The sequence below is a fragment of the Terrapene carolina genome, unplaced genomic scaffold (genome assembly GCF_002925995.2).
Source record: "Terrapene carolina triunguis isolate 2854851 unplaced genomic scaffold, T_m_triunguis-2.0 Scaffold238, whole genome shotgun sequence".
NCBI classification, from domain to species: Eukaryota; Metazoa; Chordata; order Testudines; family Emydidae; genus Terrapene; species Terrapene triunguis.
The window spans coordinates 12,963,772-12,985,342 of NW_020664589.1; the positions used below are offsets into that span (position 1 = coordinate 12,963,772).

Below are 21,571 nucleotides of genomic sequence, written 5' to 3' on the forward strand. Positions count from 1 at the left end.
GACCGAAATGTAATTTGGGATGTGCAGGAACGCCCCTGGAGCTACTTCCCCGCTCATCACCTGGCCCTGGGGCTCCGACACGGAATGGAGGAAGGACACCATGCAAAACTATAATTACAGCAAATTGGCCGGGTGCAGTGACCCATGAAACTGAGCTGTAATGACACAAGGCCCCGTCAGTGCGTGGCAAAGGGAAGAGCAAAGTGGGGGGAGCCAGAGCCTCTTTGGAACAGATTGTCAGAGACTCAACAACTGCAGGGCAGCCTCAGGGATCTCACAACTCTTTGGGGGCATGCTGGCTAGCATCACTTTTGCCCTTGCCCACTCCAAACACGCTCATTAGTTGTTACAATTAAAACGGTGAGATGCTTTATATGTCGGAGAGGGTCTGTCTTTAGCTCCTTGATCCCCTCAGACGGCACAATTCAAACCCTTCAGCTGCCACACAGGAAACACCACAATACAGAAGGAGACTGGGGAGACTGCTGGTGCCAGCTACTGCAGCACAGGGGAGTCCCTTGGAGCAGTTCGTGAGCTAAGGGTGAACCCCAGTCTGGTGCTGACAGTCCATACAAAGCCACCAGTGCCATGTGAGCCCTCTGCAGGGGGGTGAGCAGAGCCGAGATGTGGGGGTCACTATGTCCCCTGTCATTATTTGCCATCAGGATGTTCAGGAGAAAATAGAAAGGGCCCGATTCTCCATGGCCCTGTACCTGGTAGAGCCATTTACACCAGTGCAGAGAGGGTATAAAAAGCCACTAACTCCGGATTGATGGCATTCTGCTCCCACTTTGCACCAGTGCAAATGGCTACACAAGGTGTGGGACCAGAACCGGGCTTAAAACCCCAGCTGCTGATTGCAGAGCTTGCGACCCCCATTTTAAACATGTTGCAGCAACGGGGTCTAGAGCTAATGGGGCGAAGGAGGACCAGGAGCACAGCAGTAAGACAACACGAGTACTCGGCTTGGGCACCTGCATGGTGTCCTGGTTCTGCTTCCAGGGCCGGATCCTCAGCTGGCGTAAATCAGATCCATTGACTTGAATGAGGCTATATCGATTGACACCATCTGAGGATCTGACCTCTGGTTTTTAGTGTTGACGCTAGGTTGGATACACAGGCAGAGGCACGTCACAAAGGGCTCTGAAGGGGCTTGAACTCGATGTGGTGGAGAAGGGGAAGCCAGCCTTCGAGAGGGTGATGTGGTCAGATTGCCACTCGAGGAAGATCGTTTTAGGACCTGTGGTTTGGATGGACTGAAGGGAAGGGGCAGGCAACGCACACGTCAGGAAGACCAGAGGCTAAAGACTCCAGGTCATCTGCAACATAGCTGGGAAATACCAGTTATCAGAATTAGAGCTGTATGAGAGAGAGAGAGAGTGTGAGTGTGTGTGTGTGTGTGTGTGTGCACACGGACATGAAGATGCACACACATTTTTTCCCCTGGGGATGAAATTATTTTCCTACTTGGATTGTTTCCAACAATTTTTTTCCCCCTTAGACAACTCATCCATTCATTCCCCTTATATACCTGCTAAAAGCTGGGTCTATCGTTCGATTTCAAATAACCCAACTTTTATTATTTCAGATAAAGAAATCAAGCACCCCACGCTTCTCCCAAATGCATTAGCTGAGGCCCTGGTCACTTGCATGGATCATGCCAAATGGATTTACACACGTTAAATAAAAATAATTTGATTTGATAACAGATCACATTATGATTTTTGCACAAGAGGGAGAATGTGTGATCGCCCACGTGCGTGTGTGGGGGTGTTTGGTTTAGGTGTTGGTGACACCTCAGATACTTAAAGCTCTTGATCTGAATGCCGAACCACTATTGCCAACACATTCACATGTAGCTACTCTGTGCAACAGTCTCATTAATTCTGATTTTACACTTTCTTTTTTAATATACTGTAATCTAGCCTGACATTACAAGTCTGGTAGCCAAGGTCTGTAATATAGAGCCCAACGCATTTCTGGTGCATGACTGTCTCCGGTTTATTGTGGAGAAGACAACATACCACTTATGATTGTATCCACTCCGTTCACAAACAGTCACAGTACGACTTTGTGGTTAATATAGCACCTTTTATCCAGGGGTTTCAAAGCACTTTACAAGTCAGGTTAAGTATCACCGTCACCACTCTACAAACGGAGGCTCCACAGAGTTTAAGTGACTTGCCCAAAGTGACTCAATGAATTAATGGCAAAGCCAAGGTTATCACACAAGCACTCTGCTCCCCCTTGCCCACTCTGTCCACTAGCCCACTCTGCCTCCTCAGTTAAAGCTTTGCTTGGGAGCAGGGATTTCATTTGCTGTTTGAGAGGGGAAAGGATAATGAGATGGATGTGGGTAAGCACCATAGGCAGTGCCATCAAAGGATATACGCCTCCTAATCCAAGGGGGGAAATTAACCGATACGCCCCAAACAGCACATGTATTTTTCCACATACTGTGCTCGATGCATCTGATATTGGAATCAGCCGAATATTTGCTTTGAAAACTTCTGCAAAGAAGCCTGCTTGTGTCTTCTGTTTCCCAAAATGGCGCTGTTTAGCTGTGTTTTGGGTTTATTTGCAAACATGCTCATTCTTACAGGTATTATTTTTAAATGTGTATTGAAAAGATCCGATGCACGTATCTTCAATTTGCAATCCATCTGGCAGCACGCTCTATAGCAACAGGGATAAGGATCATGTGAAGGTAGAATATGTATACATACATAGACGTATACACCCACCCGCATTAATACCACCACCTAGCTTCCATTTATACAAACACCTTTCCTCCCAGAGCACGCCAGAGCCCTTCGTTATTGTTATTGTTTATTTGTATTCCAGTAATGCCTAAGGGCCTTTGCCAAGATCAGGGCCCCTTTGTGCTAGGCGCTGTACAAACCCATACGAAGCGAAATCCTCACCCCATTGAAGTCAACGGGAATTCTGCCGTTGGTGTCAATGAGACTAGGATTTCCCCGTGGTCAGAGACAGTCCCTGCCTCAAAGAGTTTACAGTCCTAATAGACAAGACAGACAAAATTGTACACATGCCTGGGGGGCGTCTCTTCCCTCATCAGTGAAAAGCAGCCACTGTCGGGGTGAGTTGTGGCAGCTGTTTCAGTCTGGCACAGAGGCTGGACACAGCAGTTTGGGACAGGAAGTGAAGAGGATTATCTCCAGTTAAAACTGCAGTGAGAAATGTATGGAGGCCAAACTGGACCTGAGCCATGGACCTCACACCCCAATTTAGACATAAAATACCAGGGCATCTTTAAAGATCCCCACGAGTCAGGATCTCCATTCTCTGTCTCATCTGAAAGCCAGGGTGTCTCCCGGAATATTCCGGGGGTTCGCAGCTCGATACCGACTCAGAGGAGAGGGCGTCACCTACTGTCCCACCACCACCACTCCCTGCACCGTGATTCTCTCACACGTCCCCTGGCCTGGTGTCTTGGAATGAAATTCCTCTCAAGTGTCCAGCTCTCCCCATAGCCCTCTAACTCCTCCTGCAGCAGAAATGGAGAGACCCAGGAGGGGGGAGCTGGGTCCAGACGTTTGGTTGGGGTTCGCTCTTTGAGGGTATATCTGCCCATCAAGCTGCAGGTGTAATTCCCGGCTCAAGGAGCTAAAAACTGCAGCACGGCTCTGGAGGTGCGCTGGCCGCCCCAAGCGTGTGCCTAGTGTTTTGCCCGGGACTGTACTCCGAGCAGGTAGCCCCTCCTGCTGCTCTCCCCGCCCCAGCCTCACTGCTGCTGTTAGCACGCCAGCTTGATCAGAGCTAGTCCGGGTATGTCTCGTTGAACAACGTGGCTCTCCAAAGGTACTATCCCGCCTTCATTCCCTGGCACACCACCTGTATTATTTCTGAAATACTGAAACTATGTTTTCGCGAATAGCTTTTTCCAAACACTGCCCAGTTTGCAGGCAAGAGCAGCCTTCCGAGAACGGAGCATCGAGAGCGTCCTGTGCGGCCGAGCTGCCGCACCAGAGTTTAGCCCCAGTTACAGCAGCAGGCTCAGCACTCGGCCGCGTCTGGGCTGTCAAGCTCCCGGGGCCGAGCGGCCCTCCGTGGGGAAGGGGAGGGCCCCGCCCGGGCTGTGAAAAACCCATTACTTTGGCTCTTTTTTAGATTCGTTGGAGTTAATTGCCTCTGGGAGATGCAAGAATAGCCCAGCTCGTATGAAAAGGTAGATTCAGGCTGGAGGTGAACCACAAACAGAGATGAGCCTCTATTGCCTGCTCTCCCCAGGGGGCCTCCCTGGATTTCATGTTAACTCTAGCCTCCGGGTTTGCCCGTCCAGTCCCGGCCTGTCACAGGGATGCTGGTCAGACACAGCTCAGATGAAGCGCCGACAGGCAGCTCCTGGAACAGGACAAGAGGAGGGTGTCTTTCTTCTTTCCAGCAGTGAGTTTGTGTATCTAACAAACCCACGAGACATCCTGTACGGTAACAGGCATTCCCATGAGCACAGCGGCTCGAGTGCCTTACAGCCATGACAGTCTGGTAATCCTTGTTGTCTCAAGCTTCTTTTATTTATCTATTCACCTACTCGCCTAGGGCCAAATCCTCGCCACTTCCCCGCAGCCACAGACAGCCCTCACCCGAGCACTCTCTGGAAGTGATGGCTTCCTGTCTATGCCCCGAAGCGTGGTCACAGACAATGGGTCCGTCCCAACCACTCTGACACAAACTGGCTCCAGAGAAGTGGAGCAAAACATGCAGCTCGTCCCCAGGTGACGTGCAATCCAGAGGGGACGGAATTGCTTTTAGATAGTATACCTTGGCCATCTCCGAAGGAATGGGTTTGAGAGTGACATTACAGCAGCTGTTGTGCTCTCAGCCATAGTTCACATGGAGCCTTGGATAGTAACAATCAAGGGCCAAACTCATGCCTGGGGGCATTCCCCGACTTCTGTGGATTTACACCAGGGATGAATCTGGCCCTGGCTTTTGACAGAAGGAATGCTGGCCATGAACCCTAGGCTCTCTCTACTCTACAAAACATCCCCTCGGCGCTTGAACTTCCCCTGGAGAAGCAGAAGCAGCGGGATCTCAGCATCGGGGCTCACCCATCAGACTCGCTCACTGGGCATCTCCCAAGCGTACAACGCAGTGCAAATGCTGGAGACAGGATGGAGTCTTGGAGGGGGATTAGAACCCACCACCCTTGGCTCCGGGGATGAGCATTCCACCAGCTGAGCAGCCCCAATCCTACGGCTCTCCCGGGGAAGTGTTCGCGTAAGGAATGGGGCACAAAGACTTGAGGACGTGCAGAGGTAACCATGCCCAGTTTGGAAAGTGCACAAGGCCGACGCAGACTGCGGCTGGGTCTGAATCTACTACACAAAAGCCGATGCTTTTCCTTACCGCCTATTAACTGTGCAGCTAAGCCCATTGACTTCACAGGGCTGCTGTATCTCTGACAGCACACCAGTCCTCTGAGCTGGGGCCCAGAAATAATCCCCTTCTGGCTGAGAATTACAACTCGGAGCCTTCAAAAAACATTTGTTCTCATCATTGTGTCAAAGGGTCACTGATGAGGCCTCTTTTCTGCTGGAATGGACAAAAATGACGGAACAGTCTCTGCTGGGCAGCTTCTAATCAAGGATTTACCCTTCACGAGCCTCAAGGGCAATCTCAAAATGCCATTTACTGTGGGTCCCAGCCAGTCCCGAGGCATCGCAGTTTTGGGGGTGCCGTTATGGCCTGGCGAGAAGGTAACTAACTCTGCCTGTGGTTTGCAGCACTGTAAAGCAGACACACAGGGAACAAGGCCAGCAAGCAGCGTAAGTGCCAAGCCGTATGAAATCAAAGAGCTTTGCTGTCATTCGTCGCTTGCATGTGTGTTCTGCATGCGTCTGTCAGGGAGGAAGGATTGTCTCATGGATAAAGCAAAAGGCTAGGAGTCAGGAGAAGTGGGTTCTACCTTAGCGGTAGCTACGCACAGAAAGAAGATCTAGGCATCACAATGTGATCAGTGAAAATGTCCGCTGTAGTCAAAACATCAGGGTGCATAAGGAATGGGACTGAAAATATCCGAATGCCATCACGTAAACCAATGGTACGCCCGCAGTTGGAATATTATGTTCCGTTCTAGGCACCCAGTGTCTGTAAAAGGATCTAGAAAAAGTGAGTGCTCAGTCAGGTTTGGAAATGATTAGAGCCATGAAGAGAGAATGAAAAGGTTGGGGATGATTTAGAGGCACACAGAATAATAAACAGTGCAGAGAAACTAAATCAGGCACTGCTATATGGTCTCAGAATAGAAGAAGAAGATGACAGTCCATAAAATTGAAAGACAGTAACTCTAAAACCAACAGAAAGAAATCAATACATAATCAACTTGTGGAACTCATTGTCACAAGATATTGATATCAAGGCATTAGTAGGGTTCAGAAAAGGATTACAGTATATGGATATCGAGAAAATCCACAGCTGTATTAAGATGGGAGGGGAAAAAAAGAGACGTGAACCCTCATGCTTCAGAACAAAACCAAACACAAACTCCATAATTGTCCACTCTGCGATATCTCTCACATTCCTCTGAAACATCTGTTCTGGCCAATGTCAGAGACAGGACAGTGGGCTAAGTGGACCACTGGGCTGACAATATATGGCAGATCCTTGATTGCTATAGATATGCTCTTTAATTTAAGAGATGTATTAGCATGGATTCAGTTCACTATTTTTAAGCACTCTCTCGATTATATATAATAATCTATTCCAAAGGTATATTTACTGGTGTAGTTAATTTCTGGAAGTATTGTGCAGAATGGACAGAAAGGCAATAATTAAATCAAATCCTTAGAAAGGAGTTTAGTGCATCTCCAGTGACTTCGTCAAATCTCTCCCACCCCACATCCCGGACCGATTTGCAAAAGTGGCCGCAGCGACAAAATGCATGTGCAGCTGTTGTGCCCATAAAACCCACATTTGCACGAGCAAAAAGCATTTGTGCAAGCAAAAAATTATGGTTCAGATCTTCAGCTGATGTAAATTATTGTTGCTCCATTGATTTCAATGGAGTTACGCTGATTTACAGCAGATGAGGATCTGGCCTGTAATTTTTTTTTTTTTAAATTTATTTTTACTTGTTTAATTATTTTATTATTAGATAAAATAGATTTCTCCGGAAGATTTTACAAGGGAGTGTATGGAATGCCCCCAAGCATGACAGAGAAGTTAGAAACGAGTGAGGAGTTCCAGATTTCAAGACAAGTCAAACATTTGCAGTTTTATTGCTCTGGGACTGGCTTTAGTTCACCCTTCTTTTTTGTTATTGTTCTCTTTAAAGTGACAGTTTATGAGACCCGGCAAATATAACATCTCTTTTATTGTCTCACCCCACTTGAGTGTCAGCACCTGCCCAAGAGCCTGCTGGAGAGACGACAGCACGAAGAGAAGCCCAGGCCTCGGCTATGGGTCAAAGTGCCAATAACTGAACAACCTGCTGGAATGAGTCAAATCCGCTCAAGGGTGTTATAAAGAGGATGGTGATCAATTCTTCTCCAAGTCCACCAAAGGTAGGACAAAAAGCAATGGGCTTTATCTGCAGCAAAGGAGATTTAGGTTAGATATTAGGAAGACGTTTCTAGGAGATATATATATCTCCTCAATATATGTTCCATTCTATGCATCCGAAAAAGTGGGCTGTAGCCCACGAAAGCTTATGCTCAAATACATTTGTTAGTCTCTAAGGTGCCACAAGTACTCCTGTTCTTTCTAAAAGATACAGACTAACACAGCTGCTACTCTGAAACCTCTGTAGAGCTGTGTCAGTGTTATCACAGTGCCTGCAAAAAGGACACGTTTGGGGCGGCCCATTACAGCACGCTGGCCTCGTGGCATCACAGTGTGAACGCGACCCCCGGGGGCCAAGGGCAGCACAGCGCTAGCTGCTCGTGCTCAGCAGGCGGCCGTACTAGGGTCTGGCCTAGACTCAATCCCGATGCGTGGCAGGCTTAGCAGCAATGAAGCAAGTAAAGGCCCAGTTGTCGCTGTGATGCTCAGAGCCTCTCTCGCGTGCACACTTTAACTAAAGACAGAACCAAAGCAAATCCTACACGTTCGTGACGTTATCATCAGTGGGGGGAATGGGGCTTTTCACGGAGAGAATTTCATCGCCTGGTCCCTGCTAACAGTCACGGAAGCCGCGCTGCTCTGACAATCAATACGTGAGCGGGTAGAACTGATGTGAGCCTTTCTCCTTGTGAGGCTACTTTTTGCTCCCCCAGAACGACTTCCTTCCAAGTGGGGATTCACTGCGACGCACCGACCGTTCCAGCCTCTCTCCTCCATTCCCCCAGTCAGTCCGTCCCCTGGTTTCAGATTCAGGGAGAGATACCGCACGGGTGCTGCTGGGGAGTGAAAGCTCTGCGCTGCGAAGCGCATGAGCCTGGCTTGGCTCGGCTCCCACTCAGCTATTTGTGCTGCGTCTCTACAGCTCACGAGGGTGATTCCTAGAACGCTCCACGCCTTGTACAGCGATTACTGTTCCGCTCGCTTGGCCCGGGGAAAAGAACAAAAAGAAAACGGCCCCTCGTGCGCACAAAAGACCACATGCCTCGGACCTTTTCCTTGCGGCAAGTAGGGGGAGACGTCTATGAGCAAGGGCGGAACTTCAGAAAGCTGTCTCTGAAGAGGCACTAGAAAGCTCTCCAGGGCAGGCTCTCTGTTGAGACTTCCAGCCTCTGCGTAGCAAATATCTTGGGAACAGTTTCTCTGCTGGTAATGAGGCTCTTTTGCTTCTGGCTGGGATCCGGCAGCACTGACTGGCCCCTGCAGAAGTAAACCATGAGGAAAGGCGCTTCAAGAGCCCGGTGAAAGTTCAGGTACCTACCCCTGGTATTTCAAAGGAATCTACACAACCGTGGCAGCGTCCCAGGTGGCAGCCACAGTGTCGTCCTATTAGAATGTAACAAACCCATCAGTGGTCTTGTCTCTCCATGATTCCAGCTAGTCTTTTTCTTCTTCTCATCCTCCTCCTCTTTCCTAGGGCTTGTCTACACGGGGAAGTTTTACCAGTTATACTGGTGTAATTATAGCAGTATAGTTAACAGGTGTAGCTATACTGGTATAATCCCCCTTGTGGACACGTATTGCAGAATAAGGGTATGTCTTCACTACCCGCCGGATCGGTGGGCAGCGATCGATCCAGCGGGGATTGATTTATTGAGTCTAGTGTAGACGCGATAAATCGAGCCCCAAGCACTCTCCCTCGACTCCTGTACTCCAGCTCCACGAGAGGTGCAAGCAGAGTCGATGGGGGAAGCGGTGAAGACACCCCGGTAAGTCAATCTAAGTACGTCGACTTCGGCTACGTTATTCACGTAGCTGAAGTTGCATAACTTAGATCGATTCCCCCCCCCCCCCCCCGCCCCAGTGTAGACCAGGGCTAAGTGTGCTCACATGGGAAGTTATACCAGTATAGCAACATCAGTTTCAATTCACACCTTAGCTTATACTGGTCTAACGTTCCTGTGCAGACAAGCACGTACCCTTTTCTTTTCACCCAACACCCATGCTAGGCACTGCTCCTAGGAAAGGTGCTATTGGGGGAAAGACCTTAAACCAAAAAAGTGGGTCTTGCGTTTGATCTGGTGAGCACTCAGCCTCTAGCGGTGTGCTCCATAGCCTGGGACCCCCTTCGAAAATGCTCTGTCCTTCGCGGCTGAGTCTCTGAAACGTCTTTGGTGCATCTTGGAGAGTTGCCAGTGGAGAGGTGTTCGCTGGGATAGCCAGGTGCTAACCCAGGAAGAGCCCTAGAGTTGGGCAGGGACTTTGAGCTCAATTGGGAAAGGAATGAGAAGCTGGTAGAGCGCATAAGCACCAGTGCGAGTGGCTCACGTTGGCCTTTAGTGCTTAAGAAATGAGCTGCAGGGTGTGTTATGAGCTGCTGCCTCTGCGTGGCATTCACGTGCAAGCCCAGGCAGAGCAAGTTCCAGCCCCGGCGTCTGGAGAGGCCATGGATAACATGGGTTAGGAGAAATTTTCTCTGCTCACGGATAAACTACCATGCAGATAGGGCCCTGTCTGTTTTCCAGCCACAGCGGAATGCCTATCCCACCGAGCTATTTAGCACAGCCAGCCACAGTCACTTCCACTCACGCCTGCTGTTGGTACAGCACCATTCCCTCGCTGGTGACATCAGGCTTTTGACGTCTCGGCCTCGCAGTCCAATGGCACTCGTGACCAACACATCAGTTCAGCGCGCTGTTTCTGGGCTTATAAAACCACTTGCCAAAAGCACTTGCCCACTCTAAATAAGACAAGTGAAAGAGCCCCCCGCATCCTGCCTACGGGGGGAATCGGCAAGATTTTCCGTTCTTTTTACAGCGACGGCTCGCTATACTCATAAAAAAAGCCTAGTAAAGCCATTTGTCACGGGGAATGTTTAGAGATATGGCGTGCATGAAAACTGTTCAGTGTCCAAACACATCATCGGCCCGTCTCTGCAAGTCTTCATTCCAATCAAAACCAGGTTCCTCTTTCTTGTGACTATAAATGGTCTGTGTTGAGAGAACTGAGAGCAGGGCAGTTCTAGCGGAGGAGGGGGCTCTGCATTCACCTCCCAGGTGGATCTTCCTGCCTGCCAGAGGAGGGTTTGCATGTGCAGGGCCATTCCTGCAGCCCTTGGCTGTGGTGCCTATGGCAGAATTCTCACTATTAGCCCTAGGTTTGTTACTTGGCTGTTTCCATTCCCATCAGACGGGCACTTAGGCCCTGACACAGCAAAGCACTTTAGCAAGCAGGGGAATGTAGGCGCGTGAACCATCCCATTGACTTCGACAGAAGTCCTCGCCGGCTTAAACAGAAGCCCAGGCTTTATGCGCGTTGTTGGATGAGGACATGAGCTGCAAGTCCCAGTCCAGGCACCAGTCTGTTCTGGATGGGAATTAGAAACCGCCAGTTTTCACCTCAGTCCATTTAAAAAAAAAAAGGGGGGGGGGGGGAAGGATGGGAGAGCAATACCCACGTGAGACCGTTTTGGAATCCAGTGTGTTCTCCTCTAAAATTAATCCATCCATTTAAAAAGTGACCTTTCCAAAGCATTGCCCGCCTTTCCTCAGAGCCTTTTTGCACATGACACATCCCAGCCGGGCAGAAGGAACTGGCGAGCCAGATCGGTGAAAGAACGAATCAACCTGGACCTTTTCGCTCGAAACCTTGAGCAAACAGAACCCTTTCTCCGGTTTGCTAGCCTTTTATCGGGGGGAAGCGGCCTTGTGGTTAGGGCGCTGGCCTACCACCCAGGAGAGGGGAGTTCACATCCCGTTCTGCAAAATGGGCAGAATATTCCCCTCTCTTAGAAGCCTGGTGAGGCTCTGTCCATTTTGACTGTCACGCTGACTGGAGTGGCTCACAACTGTGAATTCCTGCCTCAGGGCAGACTGGGAGAAAGCAGGATAGATACCCCAAACTGGTAGATTTCACCAAGCCAGTGACAAATGTGAGCTCCTGGAGCACTACACCAGTCTTACCATGGAGTCACAGACAGACCTTTAGACTCTCCAGCCTATGTTACCACCCAGACCAACTGGACTTTGTGATTAAAAAGTCACTAAAATCACATCACATCAGGTTGCTCCCAGTTCCAAAAGACCAGCCACTTACCCCAGATCAGTTGGCATTCTAGATCCTAGACAATGCTGGTAGGCGATTCTTTAGTAAACTAACTAAAGGTTTATTAGCTAAGAAAAAGAAATGAGATTTATTGAGAGGTTAAAGCAGGTAAAATATATGCACAGGTGAGTCACAGTTTGTAATACCAAATGGTGGCAGTGATGTAATAAACTGCCAGTTTCCCAAAAGTCTTTCCAGGGTAGCCAGATTGTCCCTGGGGATCTCCACTTTGCATCAGTGCACTTCCCTGTAAGAGTCCAAACAGTCCAGAGATGAAGGATCTTTCCTTGAATCCATATTTATAGCTTCTTCTGACAGAAAACAAGCTGACAGTGTCGCTACCCACGTGGGCTTTTCCGTTGACGACGGTGAGCGAGGAACGCACTTTGAGCCTCTGACCTCCGGCCATCACACACAGTGGCCATTTGCTTTGAAATGAGCACTTTTTCTGATAAAGTCCTTCATTAGCATTCCGCAAGGCTTCCTTGATGGGTTAGTTAGTTACAGGAGAATGTACAATGCAAATGTTTGCTGCTGCATCGTAACAGGATACAGATAAGAGAAAACAATGCAAGTAACCGGCCCATTGGTGTTTACGCTTCATAAAACTAAATACACTCTGCTACCTTCAGCAATCGCTTTGATCTATACTAATATACAAGTGAATTGGCCTGAATACACGCTGGCATGACCTGGCCAGCGTCACAACTACTGCCAAGTACTTTGAGATCCTTGGACAGAAGGTGCTTTAGGGTGAGATTTCAGCAGCTCAAGTGAGTTAGGAGCACAAACCTCAGCTGACCAGCAATAGGACTCGTGCTCCTGGGCCATTTTTAAAAGCTTTGGAAAATCTCACCCTTAGCAATGACAAGTAAAGTAGTGAGATGCACCGTGTAAGACGCAGAGTCCCCTGTAAAGCACATCAGCATTTGGACCCAGCCTTAGCATATGATCAGTTACAGGGAAATGGGAGCGACTTTTGCTAAGGGCCCTGCTATAAAAATATAACCAAACAATCCCTCTTCACCAACCCCAGCCCCACCCCACCCCAGACCCAATCTGTACCCTGACTGCAGAGAAACAGGTCTTCAGAAGCCCAATGCTTCCTATGCAAACGTGATCTACGGGAAGCAAAGCAAAGCCCCTCCCAGCCCCATGGGAAGCTGGATCTGTCCTCACACCTCTCCCAGCTCACTGGCAGCACGCTAGCTGAATTCAAGGTCCCATCGAGCCCTTCCCAGTCCTGCCAGCTCCGTGCGAGGGCCAAGGCCAGAGGGCGGATGGGCTCCCAGAGAAGGGAACTTTGGCAGATAGGTGGAGAGGGTGAGCAAAGCCTCCTCTGGAGAAACCGTCCCAACCAGCTGAGTGCTCCTGGCTCAGGGGGACCAAACAGCAGAAGGGTTGCAGCACAATGATATAGACCGGCCTCCCATTCAGACGTGTTGGGGCTGACCTCCCCGCCCAGCCCCGCCGGCCCCCCTCTCCTACTTTACACAGCAGCTAAGCCATCAATGACCATAACAATAAGAATACAGCACCTTGCATCCCAGGCTTGTAGACATCTTTACAGTGATGGTTTGTGGCTCACACACCTGGGGTGAGGTAGGCAGGCAGTAACTATCTTACAGAAGAGGAAACTGAGGCACAAGATGTCATACAGCTAGTCTGCAGAAAAGCTGGGGAAAGAACCCAGGTGTCCTGACTCTCAGTCCTATGCTTTAGCCGCAAGACCATCCTTCCCTGAGGTATATGGCTTAACTCTGAAAAGCCCTTTGGAATCCAAGCGGCGTTCAAAATGCTACAGAAAATAAAGCGCATTGCAATGCACAGGGTTTTGCAACTCTCAAGGAGGAAGCACGGTCCGGTGGTTTTAGGACACTAGCCTGGGATTTGGATTCAATTCCTTGCTCTTGTGTGACCTTGGGCGTAGTTTCTGGGCCTCACTTCCCCACCCGTAAAATAGGGATAATACCTACTGCACAGCACTGTTGTGGGGTTAAGTACGTTAAACTCCGAGCAAAGAAAATGTCTCTTTGTTGGTGTCCTTCACTGACAGATTTCACCCATTAGAGGCTTTAAGCAACCAACAGTCTTCACTAAAGGACAGACTTTGTGGATTCTCGTCTAAAAAGTCCAGACAACGGCAGCTTCCAGGGAGCTGGCTCTGCAGTGTCGTACTGTGACCCAGCGGACGCTTCTAATTTTACCTCGTCACGTTAGCATCTAGGGTGGGATTTGCCGGATCTGAGCTAAAAAAGGATCATGTAAATGAGGATTATAGCTTAAAAAGCCCACCCACGCGCCCATAAAGCAAACTGCGGCACTGCTGCATCGGGCTTCAGCAGAAGGAAACCGAATAGAGTGGCCATGACATACAGATGCAGTGTGTGTGTGTGTGTGTGTGTGTACATACATGCATGCATACAGCATGGCCACACTTTTCAGAGGGGCTCAGCACACATAACCAGGGCCAGTGTTTCAAAAGAACTCTGCACCCGAAGTGTCACAATAGGGGCCACTGGGTGCAGAGCACTTTTATAAATCTGGCCCCGTATGTGTGTGTGTACTTCACACATGCACCCATACACATTATTACATAGACCTATACATACGAATAGGCATGTGAGTACTTGTGCACACACACACCATGCACACAGAGTACTGATGAGCGTATCAGACTATCTGCTAGCTACGGTGCCATCATCACAGGGATGTCTCAGCATCTTACTGCCCATAGCGTTTTGTGTATGAAGAGAGGGGCAAACCCTAGAGAGGGGGTACAGCACCCCCTGCTGGAAAGTAGGGGAAGTCACAAGCACCCCCATTGCAAATGAATATTGGAAACGCTAGCATTTTGCTATACGCTCCCGTCCTTCATGGTAACCGCCTACATTTCAAAGCGAGAAAAGGCAGACAGATAAAAAACAAGGGACAAAGCTCTGTGTAAAGAGAGGAACCAGCCCCAGTAGGGAAACCAGCCCACGCTGATTTATTCCTGGCCCAAAAGCATGCGTTTGTACCAGCGTATAACCCTTAGCCTGGCTACTGACTGAAAACAAATCCAATCAAACCCTTCTTGCTAGCTCTTCACTGGATATGGGCCATCAGCCACCAAATATGGGACACCCCTTCAAATACAAGCCAGGTGGTCACCCTCAGCTTTCAGCCCAGGGCACTCCTGAGCATCTGATCCATTCTCTACTGGGGCGGGATCAAAGGGGCCATGTTCGGTGCATGCAGGGAACAGACTCAGGCTTGTCCTTCTCTAAATGCTGCCACCCTTTCTCACGCCCTGTGCCCTTTGCGTGGTACATTAGGCTCATATCATGCTCTTGGCCCAGCGTGCAGAACAGATGAGAAGAACCCTAGGCCTCTGCCCATATTACAGACAAAGAGGCGTAGAAGAAAAACCTCAGCCTGAAAAGCCAGAGCGGGCTGCGAGGCAACGCGTCCCGTTCTATGCAAGGCCAGAGAAGATGTGAAAGGGGCTTTTGCCTCGCGAGTGCAGCTGACACCAGCATTAGATTGCCAATAGGTAGGTAAAACCTTCCTCATCACTGCCCAGGAGAGAGAACTCTTCCAGAGGACCTCCAGCGGGGCACTGTCTGATTTCCCTAATGGTGTTGGGAACAGTAATTCCCTCGTCTGCGTGCACATTTCTATGGTAGAGGCTTGGGAGCTTGCACATGTATAAGACGAGATAGTCAGAATGGCCCCTTCTAGCCTTAAAAAAATAGATCCATGTGCGTATAACTTAGGGTCTGATCCTGTAAACACTATAGGTTTGTCTACACTTGGAAATTCACCAAAATAGCTACTCTGGACTAATGCGTTGGGTATAAATCCTGCAGCGGACATGCCTATATAGCCACTTCAGTACACTTCAATGTGCCGACAAGCTCCTGAGCAGAGCGCACCCTGTCTGCAGGATTGGAAAGTACTCAGGATAGTAACTTGTCTTTTGGTCTGAAACGTGCGACGTTCCTCCCTGTGAAATAGCAATAAATAAAGTGTGCATGTGTGCGCACACGCGTGTGAGCACTTCTACCCCTTGCTGGCCAGTGTGTGTGTGAAGGTCTGTGCATTTGGGGAGGGGAAAACCAAAGGGGTTACAAGTTCTGGTTCAGACCTGAATCTCAACCTCAAAGCAACTCCTCAATTGCCACCCTCTCTCCCCTCCGCCCGCCCTCACCTCCCAGGGGTGGCTTGCAGACAGCTTGGCTTTTCTGCATCAAGACTTCCACAAGGTCACCATCCGTCAGTGATGTTCAGTGGGGGCTTTACTACCGCACACAGCAGCCTATTTACTTGCCATTGTGTTCCTGGGGGGACGCCGTTTGCCTGACTGCTTGCTGGAGCTGGGCTTTTGTTTGGTTTCGGGCTGCAGGTTTGTGTTAAAAATACAAGGCTATTTCTGGCAGAAATGTTTTCTCTCTCTGTGTTCCTTCTGCTGCCCCCGTACCGCCGCCGCCTCCTCTTTGGCTCGCTGAGCTTTGTTTTCCTAGCTGGTGACCAGCCTTGCACGGGTAAACAGAGGAAAGCGTTCTTCCTAGTAGACTCCCATTTTCCAAGGTGCTGCCTGGGACTGGGATATCAACTCGGAGAGTTCTCTTAAAGGGACGCAGTCCTGATAAATATCCTACGTAGGGCCGTCTGTGGCTCCCAGCCCTGGGCTCTGACCAGTAGACCATAATCCAGGGAACCCAAATGCAAGAGTTGAGATAAATCCAAATACCTCAAACCCTAGGGAAGTTTTGAGTCTAGATCCAAACTTTGCAGCTCAGATTCATTTCTAGCTCGTACAAAAAGCTTTGGCTTCCCCTGATTGTTGTTAGAGTTTTTAATGCTAATAAAATAGGTCCTTTGCTTGTTTGTTTTTTCCGCATTTGGACTCAAATGTTCCCCCGCAGGATTTTGTGCGAGTGCATGAGAACGGAGCATTCCCGTGGAGCTGGCACGGCTTAGCAGTGCCCATTTTATTATTTAAATCATAACTGTTGCTCGGAGCGCAGAACAGCCACCTGAGAAATCATAAGAACACGATAAAAACATAAGAACGGCCATCCTGGGTCAGAGTAATGGTCCGTGTAGCCCAGTAAGTACCCTGTCTTCCAACAGTGGCCAGTGCCAGATGCTTCAGAGGGAATGAACAGAACAGGGCAATTATTGAGTGATCCATCCCCTGTCATCCAGTCTCAGCTTCTGGCAGTGGGGTGTCTAGGGACACCTGGAGTATGGGGCTGCGGCCATGACCATCTTGGCTAACAGCCATGAATGGACCTATCCTCTATGAACTTATCTCATTCTTGTTTGAATCAGAGCTCCTCATTTGAGATCACTCAGTGAAAACATTTCAAAGCCACCTTGCCCACAATAAAGATACCTGCAGTTGCTTGCGGGTCTGACTCCCCCCTGCAGTACTGAATACAGAACCCACACAGCTGCAGGAAGCCGCCGCAGGGGAACCCATTAGCTGCCTGTCAGAATGGAAACCGGTACCACCAACACAATCAGAAAATGACTGTGCTGAACAGCTTGATGTTCAGGGATAACAATATATACAAAAAGACACCAGCAGTTTCCCAGACTGGGACCCTCTGCAGTTCAGGGACCAACCGCGTAAGTCAAAGCAACTCCACTTCTGACACCGAATGCCGTAACTGCCAGATGACACCACCACAGCCAGTGATTGAACACAACTGGCACCAACTTGTTTATTCCCAGTTTCCCACTGCGGAGCTCCTTTGCCGACCCCGCTATGCAGTCACTAGTGATCCCTCAGAGAGGAGGGGCTGGCCTACGCTCTTCCCTGCTCTCTGAAGCAGCACATAATGACGCTCAGCTACTCCCCAGGGCCTACCCAGAGCTCTGGCCCCTAGGAGAACATCAGCACCAGCCCAGGGATGGGCTCAGAACAAAGAACGGGCCAACCTTTTCCAAAAGCGACTTGTGATTTTGGACACTCAAGTGGGGACTCCTAAAAAGGGTCTGATCCCCCGAAAGAGCCGAGCACTCGCCCCCTGAAGAGCAGGCATCCTCTCATGTATCAAGTTAGGGGCCCGCAAACGGAGACAGCCAAAATGGCTAGAAATGTTGGCCTCACACGCTAACGCTCCCACACTTAGGAGAAGTTCAGGTCCTCTCTCTAGTAAAAACAGCAAATGGAAAACAACCATAGGCTCGTTCACATCATCACAATTATTAACAATAATAATCCACAGCTCTGACAGAGCACTTTGTATCAGTAGATCTCAAAAGGAGATCTTTATAAAGGGAAGTCAGTATCATTATCCCTATTTTAAAGATGGGAAAACTGAGGCAGGGAGCAGTGAATTGACTTGCTGAAAGTCACACATCAGGCCAGTGGAGAACTGGGAATAAAACCCAGGTCTCTGAAGTCCAGTGCTCTATCCAGGTCACACTGCTTCCAGCCTCGTCAGGTTACACATGTGACAAGAACGAACATTTTAAAAAAGCTCAAAGAGCTCTGTCGGGAAACTCCCCCAAACCCTCATCTTCCTACCGATTGAGACACCTGGAGTCGGACATCACTGGCATCCAGTGGTGACGTACTGGAATCCTGGGATTTCCTCTCTGAACTGGACTGGTTCTCCTGGTATTTCTTGGATCTCACAGGCAGAGACAAGAAGTCCTTTCCCGTGATCTTCAGGTTTCCCATGTGGTGGCTATCCCCATTCTGCTCCTTGGGAGGACAAGGAACAGTTATTGCACAAATCATTCAGCTGAGGCTTAACGTGGTGATTGCAGGTTTACACCTAGAATCTGTAAGAAATTAACCTGGAGATTAAAAGGCATAATGACATATTTATGATGGTGTCAGGGAGTGTTAGGCATAGAAAGTTTTAGAACATAAGAACGGCCATACTGGGTCAGACCAATGGTCCATCTAGCCCAGTATCCTGTCTTCTGATAGTGGCCAATGCCAGGTGCCCCAGAGGGAATGAACAGAACAGGTAATCATCAAGTGAACCATCCCCTGTCACCCACTCCCAGCTTCTGGCAAATAGAGGCAAGGGACACCATCCCTGCCCATCCTGGCTAATAGCTATTGATGGACCTATCCTCCAGGAACTTATCTAGTTCTTTTTTAAACCCTGTTATAGTCTTGCCCTTCACAACATCCTCTGGCAAGGAGTTCCACAGATTGACTGCGTGTTGTGTGAAGAAATACTTCCTTTTGTTTGTTTTAAACCTGCTGCCTATTAATTTTATTTGGTGACCCCTAGTTTGTGACTGATGCACCATTTAGTAGCGGACAATATACATTACTGGAGAGGACGTATCATTCACAGGAAACAAAATTAGTCCAGCTTACACTAGCTTGTCATTGGCATTTTGGGGGAGCACATCATCATTCTTGAAGAGTCCAGGATGGGAAGGGGTGGGGACCTGTTGTTCTGTTTAGATAGTGTGTGTGTGAGTCCAGACCAGTAATATATTATATTTACCAGGCACATAGATAACCATCCTGCAGGCCTGGCTGCAATCCCAGGACAACGTATTAAGATGTGATTGGAGGTAACCACCGCATCAGAGAGGTCTCCTAGTTGCCTTCTCTTTTCCTGACTGTCAGCTCTCTACCTCTATAGCTGCTTTTCAAACCCTGCTCAGGTCGGTCAATTCCCCTTCCCCAAAGGGACCTGGTTCTTTGCTGGAACAATACCGCAAAACATTTGAGTGGTGTCAACTAACAAATGGGACCTGGGACTTTCAAGGATATCACCCGTTTGTAGCGAAAGCACAAACAATCCTGCACAAACATCTTGGTCTAAATCACTGATGCAGCGCGTGAGACAGAGACAGCATCTTCCTCTAACCACCTAGCACATGGACAGTGCTCAATAAGGATAATAAACAGGATGCAAGGATTTCCTATAGAAAACCGAGGAGAACCCAGCAGCTTGGTCACATTTCAAACTACTCAGAGAGAAAAACTACCAGGTCAGGCAGACGCATGTGACTCAATCATTCTGAAGCAACTCCCCAGAAATTGATTCAATCACTTTAATTCCATCCGTAGTGGGTGTAATTGTCATAGAAAAAACCATTTACCCTACAGATAATAACAGGCATCTCTGATTTGCAAACACAAAGGGTCCTTAGAGCTCAACAAAGGAATCAGCTACTGCAGGAGTAGAATCACTCCCTTTCCATCCACTTGCTTCCACATCTAGGGAAATATTCTTCCTTTTCATACATCCATCCTCAAGGAGCCCAGCACAGATCAGGGTTGAAGGTGAGTAATGACCCAAAAGGCAGAGGTTATAGTTTTGTCTGAACACAATTGAACTAGCTGAACTTCCTGAATCTGCAGAGAGGGTCGGGAGGGCCTCCCAAGAATGGGCTTCCTGGAGGTGGAGTATTTTGGTGCTTAGTCTGGACAGGACCAAGAAGAGCAGAGGCACGTGGGTTCCAGAGAGAGGAGATCAAGCTGCAGAGATTTAACCTGGATCCAAGTTTTGAACACCCCGAAGTTCAAGAGTCGTTTGGATGAAGGATTTTGATCTCTTGATGGCTCTTAGTTTTATCCACGTTGACTGGCAAAGCCCTATTCTAGAATCCTTTCATGCATCTTCATCAACCTTCCTCTGTTGGAAAGCCACATGCAGTAGCTCTTCATATTGACAACCAAAGACACCTCCAGATAAAGCAGAAAAACAGTGCCAGGATTCCAACGGCTCCTCCTTTTGGACCATGAACACTCTTTCCTCATCTGCCTATGGCATTGTATTGGGAACCAGGTGACCCGAGTTCCACTCCCAACTCTGCCATTGACTTGCTGTGGGGCCTTAGGCAAACCACTTCGCCGCTCCGTGCCTCAGTTTCCCCAACTGTGGCTCAGTAGGATAGATAGCATTGGGCAGGTCTGTACGGCATGCCCCACGCAGCTTCACAGGCAGAATAGGTCAGTTGCACAGCCGGCCTGCCCAGATCTTTGGCAGTAAAGCAGACTCACTGGATGCTAGGAGCTTCCGCCAGGAGGGAAGAGACCCCAGATGAAGAGCCACTTTCAGCAGGATAGTCAAAAAAACTTGACCTTGTTGCCGGTGAAACCCTCCTCCAAGCAGAGCTGTGAACCTTGCTGCTCCAGCAAGTCCAAGCCATGGAACTGTTGGGGAGTCCATCTGTTCGCTACGTCTGCACCTCCTCGGCATGACTAACCACAGCGGAGTCCGCAGCGACTCTCAGATAATCTGATCAGTGCCCTGAGATACAAAGCTATGTCAGAGCCGGGGAGCGTGTTTCTCCTGAGCGCAGGGGGAGTGACGGAGCACAGTTAGCTCAGGCTGCAAGTGTGAAGTTCTCAACGAGAATCTTCCTGACCCTCTCCCTGGGGGTCTGCCCGGAGGGGAAGTGCCCCCAACTAACAAGCTGTTCCTTAAAGGAACTTACCATGGACAAGCCGAGTGTGGTGATTGCTGGGTGATGGCAGCTGGTGACAACCGGACTGCCCTGTTTCATGCCTTGCTGTCCATCTTTGCTCTGATAAACATTCATCATCAGCCCCGCCACCCACCCAGCCTTTCTGAGGGTGGGTATTACGATCCCCATTTTGTAGATGGAGGAACGGAGACAAGAGAGAGGTGAAGTGACTTGCCCAAGGTCACAGAGAAGGTCAGAGTCAGGAAGAGGAACCAGTTTCCTAGTCCAGTGTCCTGCCCATTGGATCACGTAACCTCCATTTCTGGAAATAAAGCTCCTCCCATTCCAACCTCCCATGTTTGTTTGTTTTTTAAATCCCTACTAAGACCTCCGCCCCAACCACGGGCTCCTGTTCCTTACTTCCCTCCCCCAGATGCACCCAACTTCCCACCCTCTCCCTGTCTAACAAACAAACTATCCCTCACCGGCCTGGCTACTCTGACACATGGCTATTTCTGTTGTGTGGCTGAGGCCTCGGCACAGACCGAACCCGACAGGGGCT

General features: G+C 49.3%; 1 protein-coding gene across 3 annotated transcripts in view; it reads right to left on the reverse strand.

Moving 5' to 3' along the window:
- Window positions 1-21,571, reverse strand: part of GPSM1 (G protein signaling modulator 1) — a 144,212-nt gene that overhangs the window by 23,383 nt on the left and 99,258 nt on the right. Inside the window, exon 11 of one of the 3 annotated variants that reach the window (XM_024206647.3) lies at window positions 18,149-18,322. The exons of 1 other annotated variant lie outside the window; for it this stretch is intronic. In XM_024206647.3, the coding sequence (XP_024062415.2) occupies window positions 18,149-18,322 (174 nt within the window). Of the gene's footprint in view, window positions 1-18,148; window positions 18,329-21,571 lie in introns of all 3 variants that reach the window. One more of the 3 variants, XM_024206646.3, reaches the window with a different exon arrangement.